This window comes from Nilaparvata lugens, chromosome 3 (genome assembly GCF_014356525.2).
Source record: "Nilaparvata lugens isolate BPH chromosome 3, ASM1435652v1, whole genome shotgun sequence".
NCBI lineage: Eukaryota > Metazoa > Arthropoda > Insecta > Hemiptera > Delphacidae > Nilaparvata > Nilaparvata lugens.
Window position 1 is genome coordinate 80,661,695 of NC_052506.1, and position 25,238 is coordinate 80,686,932.

Sequence of the window (25,238 nt, forward strand, 5' to 3'; positions counted from 1 at the left end):
GTCCTAATTTACCTTCAGACGTAGATATGAGGTAGTATAATTTTTTCAAGAAATTGGGCCTTACACAACTCATATTAGGTCTTTATTGTCTTGGGATTTAATTAGGATTTTCGTTACTTTGTATATTTACTTATATATTTACTATATTTTTTACTTTGTTTATTCGGATTTTCGTGTACTTTTGTATACCCTACTGGTATATTTTATTTCAAGTACCCAGGTACTATAATTATATTTAATTTACCGTATTTCAATCTTTTTGAATATTCTACAAGACTTAACTTAATTCGGACTATGTGTAACCTCATCTAAATTTGGAAGAGGAATAGCACAAGGTCCTTATTGTATTGGTTTCCTAGGTTGTATTTCAAAGTAGAAAACCATCACTCTTATATGTAGAGCAGCATTGATGCGTCCCATGATAATGCGCCCTAACTCAACTTTTTTAAACATTCAGAGAACTTTTTACTCATGCAAGTGTTGCAGAAGTCAGTTCTTTGATGATACACAGCTTGAAGCTCTTCCACTTTGAGATCGGAAATCGCGTGATAAGAAAGTAGAAAAGTTATCATCATCTTTTTGCCTTTTATAAAGGCACGCCCTTTTTTCCTTCAGTAGATCATCAGCCAACTCACTGATTAGAGTGGAAATGTGTTGTGAGATTCAATTTATACTGTCAGTGAGCAATCTCCAGGTTTCTATCATGGAAATATAAGATAACATCAATGTTTCTTATTCAACTAATGCTGACAGTTTAAAAGTGGAACTCACTATACAGTCTGTTATAACTTGAATTAGTTCGTTATACATGTTGGGGTTGGGGTATCAAATTTTAAATCACCTTTTATCATTCACCTAGACATGTGCTAATCTAATGTTGATACAGAAATAAAGCTTGGAAAAATCTCATCTAAAAACCTTTACAGATCCTAAAAAATCTGGTGTGGCGCACTCACACAACTTTCCTTGCCGTTATGAAAATTTATCACCTGACGCTAGTGTACACGCGCATCTCAAGTCTACTATTCGAAGATCTGCCAGCTGGTGACAGGACAATAACGCTGGAGACACACGAAGTCTTCTATCTCTTCATAGTGAATGATTTAATAGAATCAACAGTTGCCAACAGTTTGCATTATTGAATAAACACATTTTCTCGAATTTCGAGCTTATTTCCAATTTTAGGTGAAAATGTCACTGAACATTAATTGTAGAGATTTTTATGCTCAATCTTTTCCACTTAAAAGTTTTTGTTTAAATTGTATCTGAAGCCTGATAATTGGGAATCTAAAATCACGCTTTGCATTGATGGGGCGGAGCTCCTGAAATTTTTAAGATATGGGACTTGTGTCAGTTGATATAGCTTATCAATGACTATTTCAGGTATAAATTTGATCAAAATCGTTGGAGCCGTTTTCGAGAAAATCGCGAAAACCCCTGTTTTTGACAACATTTTTGCCATTTTAGCCGCCATCTTTAATTGGATTTGTTCGAAATTGTTCGTGTCGGATCCTTATAGGGGAAGGACCTCAAGTTCCAAATTTCAAGTCATTCCGTTAATTGGGAGATGAGATATCGTGTACACAGACGCACATACACTCATACACACACACACACACACACACACCACACACACACACACACAACACACACACACACACACACACACCACACACACACACACACAACACACACACACACACACACACAACACACACACACACACACAACACACACACACACACACACACACACACACCACACACACACACACACACACACACACACCACACACACACACACACCACACACACACACACACACACACACACAACACACACACACACACACACACACACAACACACACACACACACACACACACACACACACACATACACATACAGACCAATACCCAAAAACCACTTTTTTGGACTCAGGGGACCTTGAAACGTATAGAAATTTAGAAATTGGGGTACCTTAATTTTTTTCGGAAAGCAATACTTTCCTTACCTATGGTAATAGGGCAAGGAAAGTAAAAAACTAGCCTACAGCCTATTATGAGATCCACTTTCAACTGTCAGCATATTCTTTGAAAGTACGGTTCCCGGTAACACAAATATTGCGTCCAATTCAATATTTGATAAATTTGAAGTTGATTTCACTAGTGTTAACTGCTCCTCTCCTTAATAAATTTAAAATTGAATTGATTTTTATTAAATTAAATTAATTAATTTGAAATTAATTACACTATAGTGTTAACTATTCCTCTCCTTAGTAGTACGGTAGCCTTTTATTCTTTCTCCAGTTATATATACACTGTTCTAAGTGAAATGGAGTTAGAATATTCACGACTTGACTTTTTCACAAGATAAATAAACGAAAACGGGATTTTTAGTGGAGGACCGGCGTAGCCTCTAGTGGTTTGCAGCGTCGCAACTTCGGTTTGCCAGCACTGCACCGTTCATGGGTTTGATCCCAATGTTCTGTCTGGCATTCCTCACCTCATTTCCCACGTACAATCGTTCTTAACTTATTTGAGAATTATCAGCAAAAATATTATTATGTAGCCTTTACTTATAAATAGAAATATCGGGGCACCGAGCTTCGCCACTACCTCCATAAACAAAGCCGTAGTGCATTCGTGTGACGTCAGCACAGTTAGGGATCCTACACCAATAAAAACACTAGCTGATATAGATCAGCTGAAATCAACGAATTTTTATTGGTGTAGGAGCCCTACCTGTGCTGACGTCACACGAATGCAATACGGCTTTATTCACGGAGGTAGTGGCTTCGCTCGTTATTTTTATTATTTATTGATAAACAGAACACAATTCTTCAAAATGATCGTGTTTATATTTTGGCTATACGTCAGCTTATGAATTTCGGGGATGAGATATTTTGATTTTCCACAGACCGAGTGCGCCTCACTCACTTTTTTTATCATCCACAGACGACGAAAGTCTCAGCTGTTTTTCTAAGGATGAATTAACTTTTTAATGTCGTTCAGCGAGTTTTCCCAGGGATGAGACCTCTAGTGCAATCGATTTTTTATATCATTAACCTTCTATGTTACAAATTTCGTGGAAATCGTTAGAGCCGTTTTCGAGATCCGTTGGACATAGATAACCATAAATTAATAAAAAACGAAAAATATGAAAAAATATACGGAAATTGCTCGTTTAATATCATAGGATTATAGTACCCTTTTTATAAATTACTGTAATAAAATAATAGAATGAAAATACAAATTATAAGTAGTCCTGAATTCATACATTTTAAGAATATATATGTAGCCTATATAAAAACTTGTAGGCTATATATTATGAATCCACTACTGACTAATAAAAATAATTATTATTGTGTTACATGTCAATACTCTTAAAATTTTATCGTTGCTAATTCTATTATACCTTTCAGTTCGATTTCGGATTTTGATTCTTCATAAAGACCTCACCCCATTCGATGATGCTATAGAAGTTCATATAACGGTAAGCCAATGCTTATTTTCCAAAATTTTATTTTTTATTATTATTGTCTAGTAGTTACTGTATAGGCTACTGTAGCCTATAGACTCTACTTACTTCTAACACATAAATTTCACGTTATATTTTTATATTTACTATCGGCCTCTTATTTGTATGAACAGTTTGAGCTTGATGTTATCTTGTCAAGTTGTTTCTTATTTAGCCTCTCTATTATTTCAAAATAATAAAGTATGTTGTTCCAGGCGAACAAAATAATTTAAACTGCGAACTGTTTGACATATTTTCTTCTAGGAATGTGTACACTTTTCCATTCAAATTGTCATATTTTCCAACAGGATTCCAGTGGATTGATAATGAAGAGATGGCTCTCAGTCTATACTAACAATGGTGAGCGATATAATTCATTTTTAAAATGAATGTATTTATTATTAAACTCAATAACATCAAAATTATTGAATATGAAAATATAATTAAACTCATGAGACCCAGAGTTGCACAAAGGTCCATCAACTTTTAATCCTAATTGGTCTATTTTAATCAATATAAGTGCTAATGGATGAATTTTGGTTGCAAGAAATTATCACATAATTTTGTTGAATAGCCCACTTCAATTAATCAACTGAATTATTATTATAATCATCATTATTTGGTGAGTTGGGATATCCTCCTATTGTTATTAATTTGATGAGATAATGCTTTTTTCCATCATCCACCATATAATAATTGAATATTCTTATTGATGTAAATCAATTTTCAATCGATATGATCATCAATGTAATTATTTTGTATTTGTTACATTATGGCCTCAATGAAATTGGATATTGTTGGCCAATCGAGATATTTGTATTTGTTTATTAATTTGAATATTTACAATTCCTATGAGGATCTATTCATTTATTGGTTCAATAATCTTTTATTGAAATCAATTGGACGGCTTTGTGCATAAAGGAACCAAGCGCCAGGTAACCCAAACTGAGAGTAAATTGACCTCAAAGTTTATGATGGGTCCTCAATTCTAATTATTATACATAAAAAGTTTGAAATGGATGCTACACGATGAATAAGATCATTTCACGTCTATTGATATAGTTTTTATTGACCACAGAATAAATTTAATAGTATTTTTAGCCAAGAATGGTGCATGGTTCCTTTAAGCTTAATAGTCAATGCTACCATAATTTTTCTTTTTCATCAAACCATAGTACGTGTACTAACTATAATTTACACATTTCAATCGTTCCATATATTTGTTTACAGTAGTAAACTAACTAGTAATAACAGTTAAAATAATGACTACATGTCACTATAGTGAATAAGAGTGGAAAATCAAAATACGGTATATTTATTATTCTTGTTATTTTTAGTACCAAAATGTGAAACTTTTGTTCGAATCACTTGCCATCTTTGAATCTTGAACTATTTTCATTCCTAGGTGTTGCTAGTCTTCAGTTCAGATTACCGAAATTGGTTAAAAATGGCGTCTGGAAAATTTGCATAAGAGCTTGGGAGCAGAAAGCTGAACATCCTATTATGGTTGAGAACTACTTTACTCCAGTATTTGAGGTGAATTTGAACAATTTATTTTATTTATATTTTTCACTAAGAAACACTGATTGGGAGAGAAAAACTAAGGATACTCCTTGTACTATTTCTCTCCCAAATTTAGATAACATTTTAAAAGTCCAAAATACGGTTATGATTTCACTTTACTAAAATTTAGTCCATTTTCACTCAAAAACAACGAAAACAAAGATTTTTAAATTTCGACGGTTGAAAACAGAATAAGAAACAAAAATATCATACTCAAATCACCATTAATTGGAAAATTTTTGAATAATTTTACAAAATTTAGAGCCAGAATAAACACAACTAACTATTCAGCACTAACTAATTATTCTCCTTATAAATCAAATCCGTATTGGAAGAACGATCTGAATGAAAAAGAAGTCTTCGCTTATATTCTATGTTAGGTCAGACCAATCTTACAAGAATTGAGTTCCACTTTAAACTGTCAGGATTGATTGAATGAAATAAGCGTTGGTGTTATTTATGAGGAAACTAACAGTTCGACGTGAATTTCATATGGATTTAATTCACCATAATGCACCTATGTAAAAAAATCTGGTGTGGTACACTCACACAACTTTCCTTGCTCATATTTGAAACTATGATCAGACTTCTGTATATGTGTATATATAATTATTTATTGTTTTCAGAGTCCTTTTTCTTTGTGTAAATTGTGTGAAACTCGATGATTTTTTTAGTCCTAATTTTTTTAAAGTCGTCAAAACAGCTGTTCTACAGATGAATTATCTTGACTATGACTGTGTACTTTTTATAAACTGCTCTACCTACCTACCTACCTCATGCACGAGATGGAGGTTACAAAGTCCATTTCTCAAGGATAGGGTGGACCCCCCATTAGTTTTCCAGGAAAAAGACTCATGCCAGTTGATAGATCTGATAAATAACTATACAGGGTATGAATTTGAAAAAAATCGTTAGAGCCGTTTTTGAGAAAATCGTGAAAAACATGGTTTTTAGTCATTATCCGCCATTTTTTTCAATAATATTACGGAGCTCCTGAAATTTTCTCGGAAATGAGACTCATGCCAGTTGATAGGGCTTATAGATAGCTATCTATGATATGAATTTGAAGAAAATCGTTAGAGCCGTTTTCGAGAAAACCGTGAAAAACATGGTTTTTTCGTCATTATCCGCCATTTTTCTCAAGAATATTACAGAGCTCCTGAAATTATCCCAGAAATGAGACTCATGCCAGTTGATAGGGCTTATAAATAGCTATCCATGGTATAAATTTGAAGAAAATCGTTAGAGCCGTTTTCGAGAAAACCGTGAAAAACATGGTTTTTTCGTCATTATCCGCCATTTTTCTCAAGAATATTACAGAGCTCCTGAAATTTTCCCAGTAATGAGACTCATGCCAGTTGATAGGGCTTATAAATAGCTATCCATGGTATGAATTTGAAGAAAATCGTTAAAGCCGTTTTCGAGAAAAACGTGAAAAACATGGTTTTTTAGTAATTATCCGCCATTTTTTCCGCCATCTTGAATTGAATTTTATTGAATTTCTTATTGTCGGATCCTCATGGTATAAGGACCTTAAGTGTAAAATTTCAAGTCAATCGGTTGATTAGGAATGGAGTTATCGTGTTCACAGACATACACACATACACACACACACACATACACACACACACACATACACACACACACACATACACACACACAGACCAACACCCAAAAATCATGTTTTTGGACTCAGGGGGACTTGAAACGTATAGAAAACTTGAAATCAGGGTACCTTAATTTTTTTTGGAAAGCAATACTTTCCTTATCTATGGTAATAGGGCAAGGAAAGTAAAAATATATCGACGTAAAAGTTATATTTAAAAGGAGAGTAATTGACCCAGTGGCGTATTCTCAAGATTTGGATTTTCTTTTGTCTATCTGTATTATTGTATGTAACGCAATTGCGGCCAAAGGCGTTGATAGAATTCTATGAGATTTGGCAGAAATATTCCTTTTTCAACTGCGCGTCTATGTATACTCAAGGTTTTTTGAAATTTTGCATTTTAAGGATATGAAAAGAAAAGGTATTCCTCCATACTCCGATATCACTTTCTAATATCATCTACTCTGAAGATAGAATTAATCAGACTATAGAATTATTCATAATCAATCAGCTGAGAAGTGATCACACAGATGTCTGGAGAAGGAGCCAGTCTATTTTTGTATCTCTATAAGATCTATCTATATAGTTTCAATCAAGTAGTATAAATTTGGCGGTTCTGGTGCACGAGTGCACCAGAACCGCCAAATTCTCAAGGTCATCCAGGTCAACCACCCCCAACCTCAAGGTCATCCAGGTCAACCACCCCCAACCTCAAGGTCATCCAGGTCAACCACCCTAACCTCAAGGTCATCCAGGTCAACCACCCTAACCTCAAGGTCATCCAGGTCAACCACCCTAACCTCAAGGTCATCTAGGTCAACCACACCCACCTCAAGGTCATCTAGGTCAACCACACCTACCTCAAGGTCATCCAGGTCAACCACACCCACCTCAAGGTCATCTAGGTCAACCAGACCTACCTCAAGGTCATCCAGGTCAACCACTCTAACCTCCAAAAAAAAAAAAAAAAAAAAATATATAAAAAATTAAAAAAAAAAAAAAATTAAAAAAAAAAATTGAAAAAAAAAAAAAATTAAAAAAAAAAATAAAAAAAAAAATTAAAAAAAAAAATTAAAAAAAAAAATAAAAAAAATAAAAAATAATAATAATTAAAAAAAAAAATTAAAAAAAAACAAAAAAAAAAAACACATGAAATCGGGAATAAATAAAAAAAAAAATGAACTCGGGGCTATGAACTCTGAACTTGGGGCTATGAACTCTGAACTTGGGGCACTGAACTCTCTGAACTTGGGGCTCTGAACTCTGAACTCTGGGCTCTGAACTCTCTGAACTTGGGGCTCTGAACTCGGGGCTCTGAACTCAGGACAAGTGGTGGTGGTGGTGGTGGGTGGTGATAACCTTCCTTGTCAAAAGGTGACAATGCCACCCCATCATGACTCACTTCTCAATTCTTTGTTAACATTAGTATGAAGAAGTATCATATTTCGTATAATTTAAGTCTTTAAACATAAATCCTCTATGGTGTAGTGGTTAGCAAGTCAGCTCCCCAAGTTGGAGGTTCTAGGCTCGAATCCAAGGTGGTAAAGGTGAGTATTAAATAAATAAATAAATAAATAATTTTATTCATGGAGGCAACAGGTAAAAACCCATTTTGCCTCCTTCACACATTACAATCATACACTATACAATCCAAAAATGTATTTTAAGAATTAAGTATGAAGAAATGTTAAAAAACAAGAAATGTAATGTAAGTGAAATAATAAGAAATGGAAATTGAATGAATCAAAAATACTAACAAAAGTATGTCAAATGAATGAGAATGAAATTAAATATAAGATTTTAACAATTTTAGAAAACTTGAAATCAATAATATTACTGTATTCAATTAATCAATTATCAATAAACTACAATAAATTAATCAATAGGCCTGAAAAATAATTATGCAATTGATCAATAATTATCAATAAATCACAACAAATAAATCAATATTCATAATGAGAAAATTGCAAAGGTAATTAATTAAACCCTGAACTTTTAAAACTTAATAAAGTCTGTTGATTCAAGTTTAGCCTACAATGAAAAGAAAAATAGAATGTCTGTGAATCACTACCACATAAAATTTATGAAAGAAAGAAATGCAAATCATGAAATGACAAATCACATAATATTATCGACTAGATCGATTAAAGGTCAGTATCAACAGAACCAGAGGATATATTTTTTGTATGTAGTGGGTAGACTGGCCCACCACTGCCAGTCACCCCGCCACCCGCCCGCCCGGCCGCCACCGGTCGCCCCGCCACTGGTCATCCGGCCGCCACCGATCGCCTGGCCGCTGGTTGCCTCTGCCACCGGTCGCCCAGCCGCCACCGGTCGCCCGGCCGCTGCCGGTCGCCCGCAGGTCGCCCCACCACTGGTCCCCCGGCCGCCACCAGTCACCCCACTGGTCGTCTGGCCGCCGCCAGTCGCCCCACGGTCGCCCCACCACCGGTTGTCCGGCCGCCGCCGCCGGTCGTCCGGCCGCCGCCGCCGGTCGTCTGGCTGCCGCCGCCGGTCGTCCAGCCGCCGCCGCCGGTCGCCCGGCCGCCACCGGTCGCCCGGCCACCGGTCGCCCTGCCGCTGGCAATTGTCCCGTCGGCTGGGCGACCGGTGGCGGCCGGGCGACCAGTGGCAGAGGCAACCGGCGGCCAGGCGATCGGTGGCGGCCGGATGACCAGTGGCGGGGCGACCGGTGGCGGCCAGGCGGGCGGGTGGCGGGGTGACTGGCAGTGGTGGGCCAGTCTACCCACTACATACAAAAAATATATCCTCTGGTTCTGTTGATACTGACCTTTAATACTTACCTTTACCGCCTTGGATTCGAGCCTAGAACCTCCAACTTGGGGAGCTGACTTGCTAACCACTACACCATAGAGGATTTATGTTTAAAGACTTTAATTATACGAAATATGATACTTCTTCATACTAATGTTAACAAAGAATTGAGAAGTGAGTCATGATGGGGTGGCATTGTCACCTTTTGACAAGGAAGGTTATCACCACCACCACCACCACCACCACTTGTCCTGAGTTCAGAGCCCCGAGTTCAGAGCCCCAAGTTCAGAGAGTTCAGAGCCCAGAGTTCAGAGTTCAGAGCCCCAAGTTCAGAGAGTTCAGTGCCCCAAGTTCAGAGTTCATAGCCCCAAGTTCAGAGTTCATAGCCCCGAGTTCATTTTTTTTTTATTTATTCCCGATTTCATGTGTTTTTTTTTTTAATTTTGTTTTTTTTTTAATTTTTTTTTTTCAATTTTTTTATTTAATTTTTTTTTTTTAATTTTTTTTTTTTTTATTTTTTTTTTTAATTTTTTTTTTTAATTTTTTTTTTTTTTAATTTTTTTTTTTTTTAATTTTTATTTTTTTTTTTAATTTTTATTTTTTTCTTTTTTTTTAATTTTTTTTTCTTTTTTTTTAATTTTTTTTTTTTTTTTTTTTTTTTTTTTTATTTTATTTTTTTTTTTTATTTTATTTTTTTTTTTTTGGAGGTTAGAGTGGTTGACCTGGATGACCTTGAGGTAGGTCTGGTTGACCTAGATGACCTTGAGGTGGGTGTGGTTGACCTGGATGACCTTGAGGTAGGTGTGGTTGACCTAGATGACCTTGAGGTGGGTGTGGTTGACCTAGATGACCTTGAGGTTAGGGTGGTTGACCTGGATGACCTTGAGGTTAGGGTGGTTGACCTGGATGACCTTGAGGTTAGGGTGGTTGACCTGGATGACCTTGAGGTTGGGGGTGGTTGACCTGGATGACCTTGAGGTTGGGGGTGGTTGACCTGGATGACCTTGAGAATTTGGCGGTTCTGGTGCACGAGTGCACCAGAACCGCCAAATTTATACTACTCAATCAAAGACCTCAAAGAGGTATGCATCTTTAAGGACTTTGTTTTCAATATTTTGTTTTGCAGTCATATGGAATTATTATGCGTGCCCATCAGTATCAAAATATTCTTACATTTGGAAAAACAAATTTAATAGGTGATTAAAAATAATCAAAACCAATTAGATAACAAACTAAACTCAGTAAACAACTTATTATTTCATGAAACAGTTATCATGTGATTAAGTAACATCACATGATATACAAACATCTTCCCCTTTTACTTTCTCAAACATTTCCTTTTTCAACCTTTCCTTTGATTTCATCGTCTTCTTAAAAACCTGTCATTTCTTCTTAATATTCTTCCACTATTGGACTTCACCACATAGGACCGTGGGGCATCAGCTTCATTAATAACTACTCCAGGCTCCCATAATTTTGTTCTCCAATCTTGGATATAAATGGGCTGATTTTCTTTGAAATAAGATACATGTTTCCGTGACTGCTTATCGTATGTTTCTTTCTGTTGAAATTTATGGTTCTTCATTTGCACTGCTATTTCTTCCCGAGGAAGTTGATGAAGTTTCAAACTATCTTGAGGATAAGGGAACTTTGTTCTTATCATTCGACCAAACATTAACTGAGCAGGAGAATAATTGAGACCCGCAACACAACTATTCCGATAGTTAAGCAAACTCAAGTTTAAATCGGTTTTGCTTTCAGCACACTTTCTTATCATAGTCTTTGCTATGTCCACCCCCTTTTCAGCTAAGCCGTTAGACTGAGTGACAGAATCCAAGGGCAGGGCAGTGGACTGTGAATGATAGTTGGTATAAATACCTACAAATAAATCTTTGAATTCTGTGCATAAAAATACTGATAGCTTGAAGTGTGGTAAGTACGCCAATAAAAGACTAAATGAATCAACAACATAAGATTTAATAATAATAAGATAATAATAGGCAGATGGCCACATACAAAAAACATTGAGTCAAATATCTTGGGATCAATAAAATAATAATAGGCAGATGGCCACATACAAAAACAATTGTAAGTAGATTAAGTCAAATATCTTGGGTAAATTACAACATGTGGAAAAACGTTAGAGAAATACAAAATTTAAATGAGATTAGGTCAATGATATTAATGACCATTGAAGTCTGACAATAAACGAAAAGGTAATATTAATGATACCTGAAATGAATATAAATTGAGTGCTATAATGAAAGTTATTGCTGTAAGGTTCAATATTAATGATTAATAAATGACAATAAGCTGTAAATAGTGCTCAACAAGTAGAATACATAAAAATAAATACGGCATAGGCCTTCAGTGATTTGAATGTCAAGATAGACATCAATAGTACAAAGGAATAATGAGCTGTAAATAGTGCTCAATAACAAATGACAATGAGCTGTAAATAGTGCTCAACAAGTAGAATACATAAAAATAAATGCGGCATAGGCCTTCAGTGATTTGAATGTCAAGATAGACATCAATAGTACAAAGGAATAATGAGCTGTAAATAGTGCTCAATAACAAATGACAATGAGCTGTAAATAGTGCTCAACAAGTAGAATACATAAAAATATATGCGGCATAGGCCTTCAGTGATTTGAATGTCAAGATAGACATCAATAGTACAAAGGAATAATGAGCTGTAAATAGTGCTCAATAAGTAAAATTCATAAAAATATATGCGGCATAGGCCTTCAGTGATTTGAATGTCAAGATAGACATCAATCGAACGATAATTAGGCGTCAGTGGCCTTATTGAATCACTTGTAGAGCCAAGGGTAGCTGTCAAATCCAATAAATTAATAGGCGTCAGTGGCCTCAGAAAATCACTTGTGAAGCCAAGGGTAGCTGTCAAATCCAATGAATTGATAGGCGTCGGTGGCCTTAGTGAATTGAATGTCAAGATAGACATTAATAAAACAATAAGTAGGCGTCAGTGGCTTCAGTGAATTGAATGTCAAGATAGACATTAATAAAACAATAAGTAGGCGTCAGTGGCCTCAGTGAAATGAATGTCAAGATAGACATTAATAAAACAATAAGTAGGCGTCAGTGGCCTCAGTGAATTGAATGTCAAGATAGACATCAATAAATCAGTTATGATACATACGTGAATGAAAATTGAATAGAACGATTTACATAACCTGAATGAAATTTTGAAGAGGAGATGCAGCCAGGCAGACAGGCAATGACTCCGCAATACCCACAGAAACAGGACATCAGCAAGCGATGATGTGATCTGGCCATGCGATGACAAGCATGGAAACGTCCACCACAGCAGGCGAATCCCCCAGTGGAAATGTAGGCTGGAGCATGTAGAATCCCAAATGAATAATCCGAGTTTCAAGTTGTGGAATTTTTAGAATGATTTCCAAATGGTAGAGATGATGAATTTGAAAGTTTGAGTTTCACGAGGTGAAGCCAATTGTAGAAGAATGGCAATTGAAGCCCACACGAAGTTGTAATTTGACAAAGTTTATCAGAGTAATATGCGAAGCAATCGATGAATAATTGAAGAATAGAATAAATGAATTAATTTGTAGAATAATTCACACTTTAAAAACGTTCTGTAGATCAAATAAATAGCGATGAACGCCCACATGAGGTCGTGAACTTAGCAAAGTTTATCAGAGCAAATATGCGAAGCAATCGATGGATAATTGAATCACAATTGAAGAATAGAATAAATGAATTAATTTGTAGAATAATTCACACTTTAAAAACGTTCTGTAGATCAAATAAATAGCGATGAACGCCCACACGAGGTCGTGAACTTAGCAAAGTTTATCAAAGCAAATATGCGAAGCAATCGATGAATAATTGAATCACAATTGAAGAATAGAACAAACGAATTAATTCGAAGAATAATTCACCTTTAAAAACGTTTCGTAGGTCCGATGAAAATGGATAAAAGGTTTAGACCAAAAGCGTAAATGCGCTCTTGACTAAGAACCATTGCAAAAGACAAAAAGACGCTACAATGTTCGATGAAAGAAGCAAGATGCCGGATGTGTTTGAAACGTAGGTAAAGCGTTTGCAACCGCATGGTGAAAAAGTAACAAATATCTAGAAAGTAAGATGCCTAAAGACAAGATTAAATTCCAAAAAAATTGAATAGCACAAATATTAAAATTGCAACGGCAAATAATCCGACGAAAAAATACGAATAGTAGTATGGAAAACCAACTTGACTAGAGCAGTGGCAAAGAACCACGACTGTGACGTCACTGGTCAGCGGGACAGACAAAATGACAACATGATGTCTACGTAGTAGCGGAACGAGTAACAATTGGAACCGTTCCAATAAACGCTTTGTCAGATTTTACATAAACTGGGCCCCTTGTGTCATACGGGGGTATGGCACAATAAGAAAAAGTAAGGAATATGTAAAATCTGGCAAGGCAATTGGAAATTGAAAACTGGGCCCCATGTGAGAACCAGGGGAAAAAACAATGAAACCTGAAAATACAACATGAACCATAAGAGCAAGGGGATTAACTAGAATCCTCATCAATGGGAAGAGGTGCTAAACTCGAAATAGCTCTCTTAAAAGTGCCAGAGGGAGTGAGAACAGTAACAACTCGAACCTTGTCGTCCTTACCGGGATGAACTTCAGTAATGTGCGCCAGCTTCCAAGTGGACTGCGCGGAACCAGGATCCTTCAAGATGACAACCATACCAACCTTCAAATTTTCATAATTGTTTAGCCATTTGCCTTTTTTCTGAAGAGTGGTGGAGAAATGGGTCTTTTTTCTGAAGAGTGGTGGAGAAAAAGTCCGAGATTTGGGGCTGCCTACACGAATGGAGATAGGACCGGCGTAATCCAAACCACAATTGTAAAAGGGAACATTAGCCTGAACGCGGGCCGCTGGTAAACTACCCATGATTTGCTCAGAACGAGGAGCCAAAAGGCGAAAACACATTATGCAATGTCGCAATACACTTTTGATGGTGCGACAGGTGGAGGGAAACCAAAATCATTGTCTCTTACTGGCCATGGTGGCCTGCACCCCAGCATGACTTAGACGATGATGGTGAGCAACAATCAATGCACGAGTGAATTTGTGATTGCTAGGCAACAATATTTGATGTTTGTAATCAAAGGAAGCATTTGCATTTTGCAAACGTCCACCAACTCTGAGCAGAGAATCTGAATGAATGAATGGTGACAAGGCTTTAATAGAACTATTAGGCAATAGCTCCTGATTTTGACGCAATGCTTTAAGTTCGGCAGAGAAAGCTTCTTCTTGAATAGATTTGAAGATACAATTTTCAGCTTCTGAAATTTCAGAGATAGTTAATTGACCAAAGCGCGGAGTGACTGAATTTTGTTTTCTACAATTATGAATGAACCGTAGAACATACGCTGTTGTACAAACAATTTTGTGATAAGTGGAGCAACTATTGATTATGCCTGAGATAACATCATTATGAGAAGAAGTGGTGGATAATACCTGAACTGATTGAGAACTGATTTCCTGAACTGATACCTGAACTGATTTCTCTAACTGATGAGAGACATAATTTGAAGTTAGAAAATTTGACATGACCCTACGGGGAGCGGCCACAGGTGAAGCGGGGAGGCACGAACGAGGTGCTGCAATAGGACGAATAGCTTTACAAGAACCAAATATGACCCAACCTAGACTGGTTTTCTGAAGGATGGGAGCGTTTTGAGCTAGATACAATTTACCAGGCTGAAGTATAGATGCAAATATACCAGCACCAAGTAACAAATCTACAGGCTTAGGCTGATCAAACAATGGATCCGCTAATTTGAGTTCAACAGGAATTGAAATTTTGGAAAGATCGATGTTCACACTAGGAACATTAGATGATATGCTATCAACTACAATACAATTTTCTTCAACCGACCACGAACGATCAGATGAAGACAAGCAAACTGAATGAGAAACAGATGATTTGGTCTTATTCTCACCTACACTATGAATCAAAGTGTCAGAATACAAAGTAACAAGTGACAATTTTTCAGCCAACCTAGTTGACATCAAATTACAATCAGAGCAAGAATCTAAAAGCGCGGTTGCTTTAATAAATTCCCCACTAGAAGATTGAACCAAAACTTCGGCAGTAGGTAACAAGGCGACAGTTGATTGCTGTTGCAAACACAGAGACGAAGTGGAGCTCATTGTGACATGAGAGTTCTTCTGAGGCTGTTCTGCATGAGAAACAGCTTGCTTAGTTGCTTCCGCATTCTGAACCATGACAGAATTCAAAACAGCATTCTTACCCTTGGAGGGAGCAAAGGATTGAGAATGAATAACATTTGAAGTTACCTTATCCTTAGAAGTAGGCTGAGTGTCTCGTGATTGAGGATACGCCCTATGAAGAACAGTGTGGTGACTCTTGCCAGAAAGTGTACACGATTTGTCCGAACAAACATGATTGGGTGCGAAAGGCTTGAGGCAATTATAACATAACCTTTTGTCATGGACAGCATTCCAACGATTAGTAACCTGCAACTCCAATAATTCATTACAACGATTTGGAAAATGACCAACAGAATTACAAAAACTACAAGGTGACATAGAAGAGGTAGTAACCTGCATCCTAGCTTGAACATTCGATTGATTTTGATTGATCTTCGGCTTGCTATGAGCACCAACCGAGTTGGATGTACTTTGCTGTACATTTCCTTGATGATGGTTAGCTGAGCTTGAAGCAACAGCTTCCATGATTTTGCATTGTGATTCCAAAAAATTCCAAAATTTATCAATGGTGGGAATGTCGTGTATACCAACACTTTTTTCCCATTCTCGAACAGTAGCAGTATCCAACTGCAACAACATTTTGTGCATGTACAATAAGTCCTTGATTTGGACTCCAAGTTGATGCGCTTCGAGCGCGGTAATGTGGGACTTGCAAAAGTCAATGAATGCCCGTAATGATTGCGGACAGTTACGCTTTATGGTAGGCGGAGATTCAATTGCCGTGACGTGCCTGGCAGCAATTAATCTCTTATTGTCATACCTCTCCCTTAAGAGGTTCCAAGCAAGCTGAAAACCATTTTCGTCAGCTTCAATGTGTTCCACTCTAGCAAGAGCTTCACCACTGAGTGATTGACGAAGATAGAAAAATTTCAATGAGTCATTAATATTATCTTGATTACCAATAATATTGGTAAAAGCACTTGAGAATGCTTGCCATTTTGAAAGCTCCCCATTGAAGCGTGGAAGCGGAATCTGAGGCAACTGAAAATTTGCCAAATGTGAGTTTTGAGATGTTGGCCGCTGGGAAGCACCAGCAGTGGCCTCATTGTTGCGTCGTCTGCTTTCAAAAGCAGTTAATGCAGCGTTTGCCTTAGAGGTAATGGAGATAAACTTATTAAGTATTTCAAAATGAGTTGAAATATCTTGTGTTTGCAACTCTGCATTCCATAACTGTTCATGAATCTTATCATACTTAATTCTAAGTGAACCTAGTTCGTTTTTGACAGTCAACAATTGATAATAAGTGGCTTCAGTGTCCACAACATAATCATTATAGCTGGTTATGAACCAATCTATTTCCTGGTGTAAATTGTCTCTTGCATTGAAAAGATCAGAAGGCTCAGGAAGTGAATCTTCCTCATGATCAGACATGCTTAAAAACTAACAGAAAAACCTGAGTGAACGAAACGATGCTGCACTGTAGCAATGCGATTGCTGCGCCAATAAGCAACTTTGGGCGCTGGTCCAGTACGCAGAGAGGCACACCTGTGCGTTTGAGGCAAGTTGTATCAAGCTTGCTGTGCGGCGAGTCAAGTAGCGAGCTCGCAAGGCGGTGTAGTTTGCCGTGTGTTGTTTTCTCAATGCGCAATAGCCGTCTGTGACCAGTTCAGTGCGGTTCAGTCTCTTAGGGTACAAGATAGTTGATAGCTGGTGCATACACGTCGCAGCGTGCTTTGAGTTGCAGCCAGTACTGAAAATTTGAAACAAGTGTGTGAATGCTTAATATTAAACAATATAAACATACAAAGGTACAATGGAATAAAATATACTCTAGAGTGGGACCTAAACATTGGCGTCAAGCTAGACTGTTAGGCACACGGTCACTGAAACCCTAAGGTTCAATGGACCAAGAAATGGGTAATAAAAATTAACAATTATCCTAGGTAAACTGGGTCAAAGATGACGGGCAGGAGGACCAATTTTTATCCAATTGGTCCCCAATTAACAATTATCCTAGGTAAACACTGGATCAAGGAATGAACGGGCCGGAGGACAAATTTTTACAATTGGTCCAATTAACAATCATCCCAGGTAAACACTGGATCAAGAAATCTGGCCCGGATGAACCAATTTTTATGACAGAATCCAAGGGCAGGGCAGTGGACTGTGAATGATAGTTGGTATAAATACCTACAAATAAATCTTTGAATTCTGTGCATAAAAATACTGATAGCTTGAAGTGTGGTAAGTACGCCAATAAAAGACTAAATGAATCAACAACATAAGATTTAATAATAATAAGATAATAATAGGCAGATGGCCACATACAAAAAACATTGAGTCAAATATTTTGGGATCAATAAAATAATAATAGGCAGATGGCCACATACAAAAACAATTGTAAGTAGATTAAGTCAAATATCTTGGGTAAATTACAACATGTGAAAAAACGTTAGAGAAATACAAAATTTAAATGAGATTAGGTCAATGATATTAATGACCATTGAAGTCTGACAATAAACGAAAAGGTAATATTAATGATACCTGAAATGAATATAAATTGAGTGCTATAATGAAAGTTATTGCTGTAAGGTTCAATATCAATGATTAATAAATGACAATAAGCTGTGAATAGTGCTCAACAAGTAGAATACATAAAAATAAATATGGCATAGGCCTTCAGTGATTTGAATGTCAAGATAGACATCAATAGTACAAAGGAATAATGAGCTGTAAATAGTGCTCAATAACAAATGACAATGAGCTGTAAATAGTGCTCAACAAGTAGAATACAAGAAAATATATGCGGCATAGGCCTTCAGTGATTTGAATGTCAAGATAGACATCAATAGTACAAAGGAATAATGAGCTGTAAATAGTGCTCAATAACAAATGACAATGAGCTGTAAATAGTGCTCAACAAGTAGAATACATAAAGATATATGCGGCATAGGCCTTCAGTGATTTGAATGTCAAGATAGACATCAATAGTACAAAGGAATAATGAGCTGTAAATAGTGCTCAATAAGTAAAATACATAAAAATATATGCGGCATGGGCCATCAGTGATTTGAATGTCAAGATAGACATCAATTGAACGATAATTAGGCGTCAGTGGCCTTATTGAATCACTTGTAAAGCCAAGGGTAGCTGTCAAATCCAATAAATTAATAGGCGTCAGTGGCCTCAGAAAATCACTTGTGAAGCCAAGGGTAGATGTCAAATCCAATGAATTAATAGGCATCGGTGGCCTTAGTGAATTGAATGTCAAGATAGACATTAATAAAACAATAAGTAGGCGTCAGTGGCCTCAGTGAATTGAATGTCAAGATAGACATTAATAAAACAATAAGTAGGCGTCAGTGGCCTCAGTGAAATGAATGTCAAGATAGACATTAATAAAACAATAAGTAGGCGTCAGTGGCCTCAGTGAATTGAATGTCAAGATAGACATTAATAAATCAATTATGATACATACGTAAATGAAAATTGAATAGAACGATTCACATAACCTGAATAAAATTTTGAAGAGGAGATGCAGCCAGGCAGACAGGCAATGACTCCGCAATACCCACAGAAACAGGACATCAGCAAGCGATGATGTGATCTGGCCATGTGATGACAAGCATGGAAACGTCCACCACAGCAGGCGAATCCCCCAGTGGAAATGTAGGCTGGAGCATGTAGAATCCCAAATGAATAATCTGAGTTTCAAGTTGTGGAATTTTTAGAATGATTTCCAAATGGTAGAGATGATGAATTTGAAAGTTTGAGTTTCACGAGGTGAAGCCAATTGTAGAAGAATGGCAATTGAAGCCCACACAAAGTTGTAATTTGACAAAGTTTATCAGAGTAATATGCGAAGCAATCGATGAATAATTGAAGAATAGAATAAATGAATTAATTTGTAGAATAATTCACACTTTAAAAACGTTCTGTAGATCAAATAAATAGCGATGAACGCCCACATGAGGTCGTGAACTTAGCAGAGTTTATCAGAGCAAATATGCAAAGCAATCGATGAATAATTGAATCACAATTGAAGAATAGAATAAGTGAATTAATTTGTAGAATAATTCACACTTTAAAAACGTTCTGTAGATCAAATAAATAGCGATGAACGCCCACACGAGGTCGTGAACTTAGCAAAGTTTATCAAAGCAAATATGCGAAGCAATCGATGAATAATTGAATCACAATTGAAGAATAGAACAAACGAATTAATTCGAAGAATAATTCACCTTTAAAAACGTTTTGTAGGTCCGATGAAAATGGATAAAAGGTTTAGACCAAAAGCGTAAATGCGCTCTTGACTAAGAACCATTGCAAAAGACAAAAAGACGCTACAATGTTCGATGAAAGAAGCAAGATGCCGGATGTGTTTGAAACGTAGGTAAAGCGTTTGCAACCGCATGGTGAAAAAGTAACAAATATCCAGAAAGTAAGATGCCTAAAGACAAGATTAAATTCCAAAAAAATCGAATAGCACAAATATTAAAATTGCAACGGCAAATAATCAGACGAAAAAATACGAATAGTGGTATAGAAAACCAACTTGACTAGAGCAGTGGCAAAGAACCGCGACTGTGACGTCACTGGTCAGCGGGACGGACAAAATGACGACATGATGTCTACGTAGTAGCGGAATGAGTAACAAGTGGAACCGTTCCAATAAATGCTTTGTCAGATTTTACACTGAGAATAACGAGGACTTATTGTAATAATTTTAAAATCCCACTCCTTTGCGAACTGTATCATTTCTTGGGAGCCTGGAGTAGTTATTAATGAAGCTGATGCCCCACGGTCCTATGTGGTGAAGTCCAATAGTGGAAGAATATTAAGAAGAAATGAGAGGTTTTTAAGAAGACGATGAAATCAAAGGAAAGGTTGAAAAAGGAAATGTTTGAGAAAGTAAAAGGGGAAGATGTTTGTATATCATGTGATGTTACTTAATCACATGATAACTGTTTGATAAAATAATAAGTTGTTTACTGAGTTTAGTTTGTTATCTACGTAAATAAAGATGGTTGCTTCAAATGGCTAAGAATTTATTAAGATATTTAAACACCCATTAGTATCAAAATATTCATACATTTGGAAAAACTAATTTAATAGGTGATTAAAAATAATCAAAATGAACTAGATAATGCTGAAGAAATTATAGGCCAATATTTTAGATTGTAAAAAAAATAATTCCCATCAGATGGAAAGATTATCACGGAACTGGATGAATTATATCATATGGAATAGAAATTCAAACGTGAACTGAGTTTGTCAAAGACCTTAAAGAGATATAGACCCACAATGCCTATGCCTTCCCAATGATAGCTCTTACTTGAAATTGAAGGCCGCCATTGGGTATTTCAGCACGAGATATTATATATTATATATTTTGTAATACTATAGATCACAAAGGCATTGGTGGCATTGGTATGTAATAATCTTATGGGTTGCCCCCTCAATGGCGGATTTCAATTCCAAGTACGACACTAGCGCTGCATGTGAGTCTATGCATCTTTAAGGTCTTTGGAGTTTTGTTAACATTTAAAACAGGTGACATCAGGTACTTGTGGATGAGAATACTGCGTGAGGTCTACTGTTCACATAACTACTAGTAAATACGCGGTGATATAATTGTGAAGAATTATCCTAAAAGAAACATAAATATCGACATAAAAATAAGATAGGGAACTTTTCAGAAATGTAGGCTTCAATCAACTAGAACTGAACTTGAATGAGGCCTCATTCAGATTGAAAAGGATTAAATAACAAACTGAATAAATAACGGTTGCATCACCACAATATGTCACTACTTACTTTTTTCATCCTCCGACTGTTTTCTCTATATGCACTCATCCTAAGGATAGAATGGATCAGCAATATATTGATTTCTTTGTTTCAAATAGGTTATCATCGGAACTCCCGCCTACAGACTTGCTAGCGAAGAAGATTTGACAGTGAGAATATCTGGCATGTTCCCATCTGAACAGTTTGTCAGAGGGAATGCAACTCTGAATTTATTTGGGAGGAGATTGGATGATGGTGACAAGTCTTCATTCGTTTTGATGAAAACTGATCACATTTTCATTGTAAGTATACTAACTTCATGAATATTGTAATTGATGTGACATAACAATAATTTGAAGGAAATTCAATACTTTGTATATATCTATATAATTATATAAAAGCGGAATGGCACTCACTCACTGACTTGACTGACTGACTCACTCACTCACTCGCAGAACTGAAAATCTACCGGACCAAAAACGTTCAAATTTGGTAGGTATGTTCAGTTGGCCCTTTAGAGGCGCACTAAGAAATCTTTTGGCAATATTTAAACTCTAAGGGTGGTTTTTAAGGGTTTGAAGTTCGTCTTTTAGAAAGTATATTCTTCTTATTTTCTCAATTATAATTGAAAAATGTCCATACCATATGTTAATATAGAACTATAATCTAGAGAGAGTACCTCTTCGAAACAGTTGTTAACTGGTAACTTAATTAATAATTTTGTCAGGTTGGCATTAAGTTGAGTTGACTTTGTTAGATTGGGACCAAGTTGAATATTGAAATGCATTTATCGCGGAAAAATTGATTGGGCACTGCTACTTCAATCAGAGCTATCCCTGGGAATATTATATATTACTAGCCGTCCGGCTCGCTTCGCTCGCCGTATCCGTTTAGTCTGGATCCCCGACTGGGGATGATATGATCCTAACATATGATAAAAATGCAGGCGAGCGAAGTGAGCCTGCTTATCTCATTCTTGGGCGATCCAGTCGGGGGTCCAGGGGGCGGAGCCCCCTGGCTAGACAGATATGGCGAGCGAAGCGAGCCTGACGGATAGTAATAATTATATATGCGCATGGGGAAGAAAACAAACATAAATAACATTATTTATACTGTATGAAGTGCTGTCATAAAAATAATATAATCAAACAATATTATGAGAATGAACACTTTGTCATGAACTACTAGATGATAATTATTAGTTCATATAGTTTTATTATAAATTATATACTCCAAGAATAAAATATGTTCAATTTTGTCAAGACATAATAATAATCTATCAATGATTTATTTGTTATGTCTCAATAATTGTTACATTCATTTATTCACAACGAGGCAACTCTCTATAAGTATTTTAAACCTATAGTAAGGTCCACGTTGTAATATGGCAGTGAAGAAATATATGGGAACAACGTTGCCGATACTCTGTCAATGCCTTCTATAACAGCTAGGTTTATTGATGTAATATTGACTCTGTTCATTCTCGTTTAAAATACCAATCAATTATATTTTGTTAAGCAAGAAATTATATTTTTCAATAATAATGAATTTTCATAATTGAGATGAAATATTTTATTAATCAATTATTAATTATACATTGTTAAAAGACGATCTGGCAACAGAGCAAAGCGAGAAAGAGATAGCGCTATCCGCTTTGGTGAATGATAGACAAGGATAGCAATACCATTGCTAAACAAACACTGTAATTATAACGTTGGATCTCGATATAGGTGATGATAAAGGGATAAATGATGCAAGCGTACAAACAAATTTAATTTATTATGATTCCATGAACAGAGAGAGATGAGAAGAAGGTTATGTGTAGCATTTGTCACATTGTTTGTTTATGTTACTATGCGCCACATTTTCAAAGATTTACAGTCTGAAGCAAAACAAGAAAAAAAATTTAATTTGAAAAATGAACACTGAATAATGTCTAAAATTGAAATATTCAGGCTAAAATCTTACTGTCAATTATTTTGCTATTTAATTATGCTCTTTGTTTGATCGTTAATTGTTTCATCTATTCATATTTCTACTCTATATGTTGGATTGTACATGAATGTATTGGTTCTCCTATTCACAGAAGTCCAAAGTTCACGTATACCAATTCCCTCTGGATTTGGCTAAAGAAACTCTTGGCCAAAAAGACAACTTGGAAGTAAAGATTGAGGTGTCTATGGAGGATTTCCTGTTGGGTGAAACTGTTTCTGGAGTTGGCTTGACCAGAGTTGTATCTGCTTCACTGAAAGTTCGCTTTTTGAGTTCTAGTCCAGCCATATTCAGACCTGGAATGCCTTTCTTCACTCAGGTATATTCTTGCTCACTCAAATGTTTTGTAGAATATTAGGGTACAATAGAAAAAGTTGAAGATGTCGATTTCCAATGTTATTTCCAAAGGGAATTTCATTCATCAGTTAACAGTCTTAAGATCTCGATTTCCAATGTTATTTTCAAAGGGTTTCATACATCAGGTAAAAAAAAAAAAAAATTCTTCAATGTTGTTTTTAAACACAAACTGCTTATTATCAAATCACTTTTTCTAATTTTCAAATAATTTATTGCTTTATTGTAAAAAAATTTGACTGCTAGTAATTTTTCTAATACCAAAAAGTGATAAATATATAAGAATATGAATCTGGGTACCCCTTTTAAATTATTTTGTCACAACATTTTATTTATTTATTTATTCATATACAAATACAATATTTAGGTAAAAACAACAGGTATTTTTCGGCTACTAATGCCATTATGAAGTCAAGGGTACTCAGATTCATATTTTTATTTATATTAGGTAACATATTATATCATCAGGTAGCCTACTATTTGATGAGATTAATTGTTTCACAGATTATATCTACGATGATAGTGATCTTAAATTAGCTGGAAGAATTCAAAATTTCTTTTGTTTCTTCATACAGATTGTTTTGGCATTTTTCTCATTTGATTCACATAATATAGGAATAATGGCCTATCTTCTTAAAATGTAAGAAGTAAGGTACCGTACCTAATTATCATTATCATTAGTAAAACGATAATTTGAAATTTTATTTTATAACCTGAAGATAGTGTGAACACTGAAAATAGTAGTTATAATTAAACTTTGTTGTAGTTCTGACACTGTGTTACTTGTAGATATTTGAAAAAAACACTTACCGTACTTTTGTTGGAGTATTGAGGAATGCATTTCACTCCTGAAGAGGAGCTTCATCAGCCTGATACCAGAGGCGCTTGCTCTTATGGGTTGGACTGTGTGGCCAAAATTTGGGAAAATATTACATTTGATTTGAAGTTTATTTGATCATTTACAGTATTAAATTGGATTTGTCATTTTTTAGGTGTTTAAAATTTCGTATTGTTCTAGTGTGTTGCGTCTGTGGCTTTTTTGAAGAATGTGTAGGATTTCAATATCTGTTTATATGCTTTCCTGAGTGTGTCCTGCATAATACCTCAAAAATTACAAATCCAATTTAATAAATTATCAAATAAACTTCGAATCGAATGTAATATCTTCCTACATTTTGATCACACAGTCCAAACCATGAGAGCAAGCGCCCCTGGTGTCAGGCTGATGAAGCTCCTCTTCAGGAGTAAAATGCATTCCTCAATACTCCAAGAAAAGTAAGTGTTTTTCAAATATTTACTAGTAACACAGTTTCAGAACTACAACAAAGTTATTATATAGTGTTTTGTCATGGAAAGCAACATAAAAGTTATGATTTGTATTCTCAACCTATTATTTTATTCATTTCAAAAAAGGGTA

General features: G+C 35.9%; 1 protein-coding gene across 2 annotated transcripts in view; it reads left to right on the top strand.

Moving 5' to 3' along the window:
* LOC111054239 (C3 and PZP-like alpha-2-macroglobulin domain-containing protein 8) overlaps positions 1-25,238 on the top strand; it is an 86,889-nt gene that overhangs the window by 23,063 nt on the left and 38,588 nt on the right. For both annotated transcript variants that reach the window (XM_039424755.1, XM_039424756.1), the window contains exons 4-8: positions 3,423-3,493; positions 3,826-3,877; positions 4,923-5,053; positions 21,595-21,777; positions 23,562-23,786. In XM_039424755.1, the coding sequence (XP_039280689.1) occupies positions 3,423-3,493; positions 3,826-3,877; positions 4,923-5,053; positions 21,595-21,777; positions 23,562-23,786 (662 nt within the window). The remainder of the gene's footprint in view (positions 1-3,422; positions 3,494-3,825; positions 3,878-4,922; positions 5,054-21,594; positions 21,778-23,561; positions 23,787-25,238) is intronic.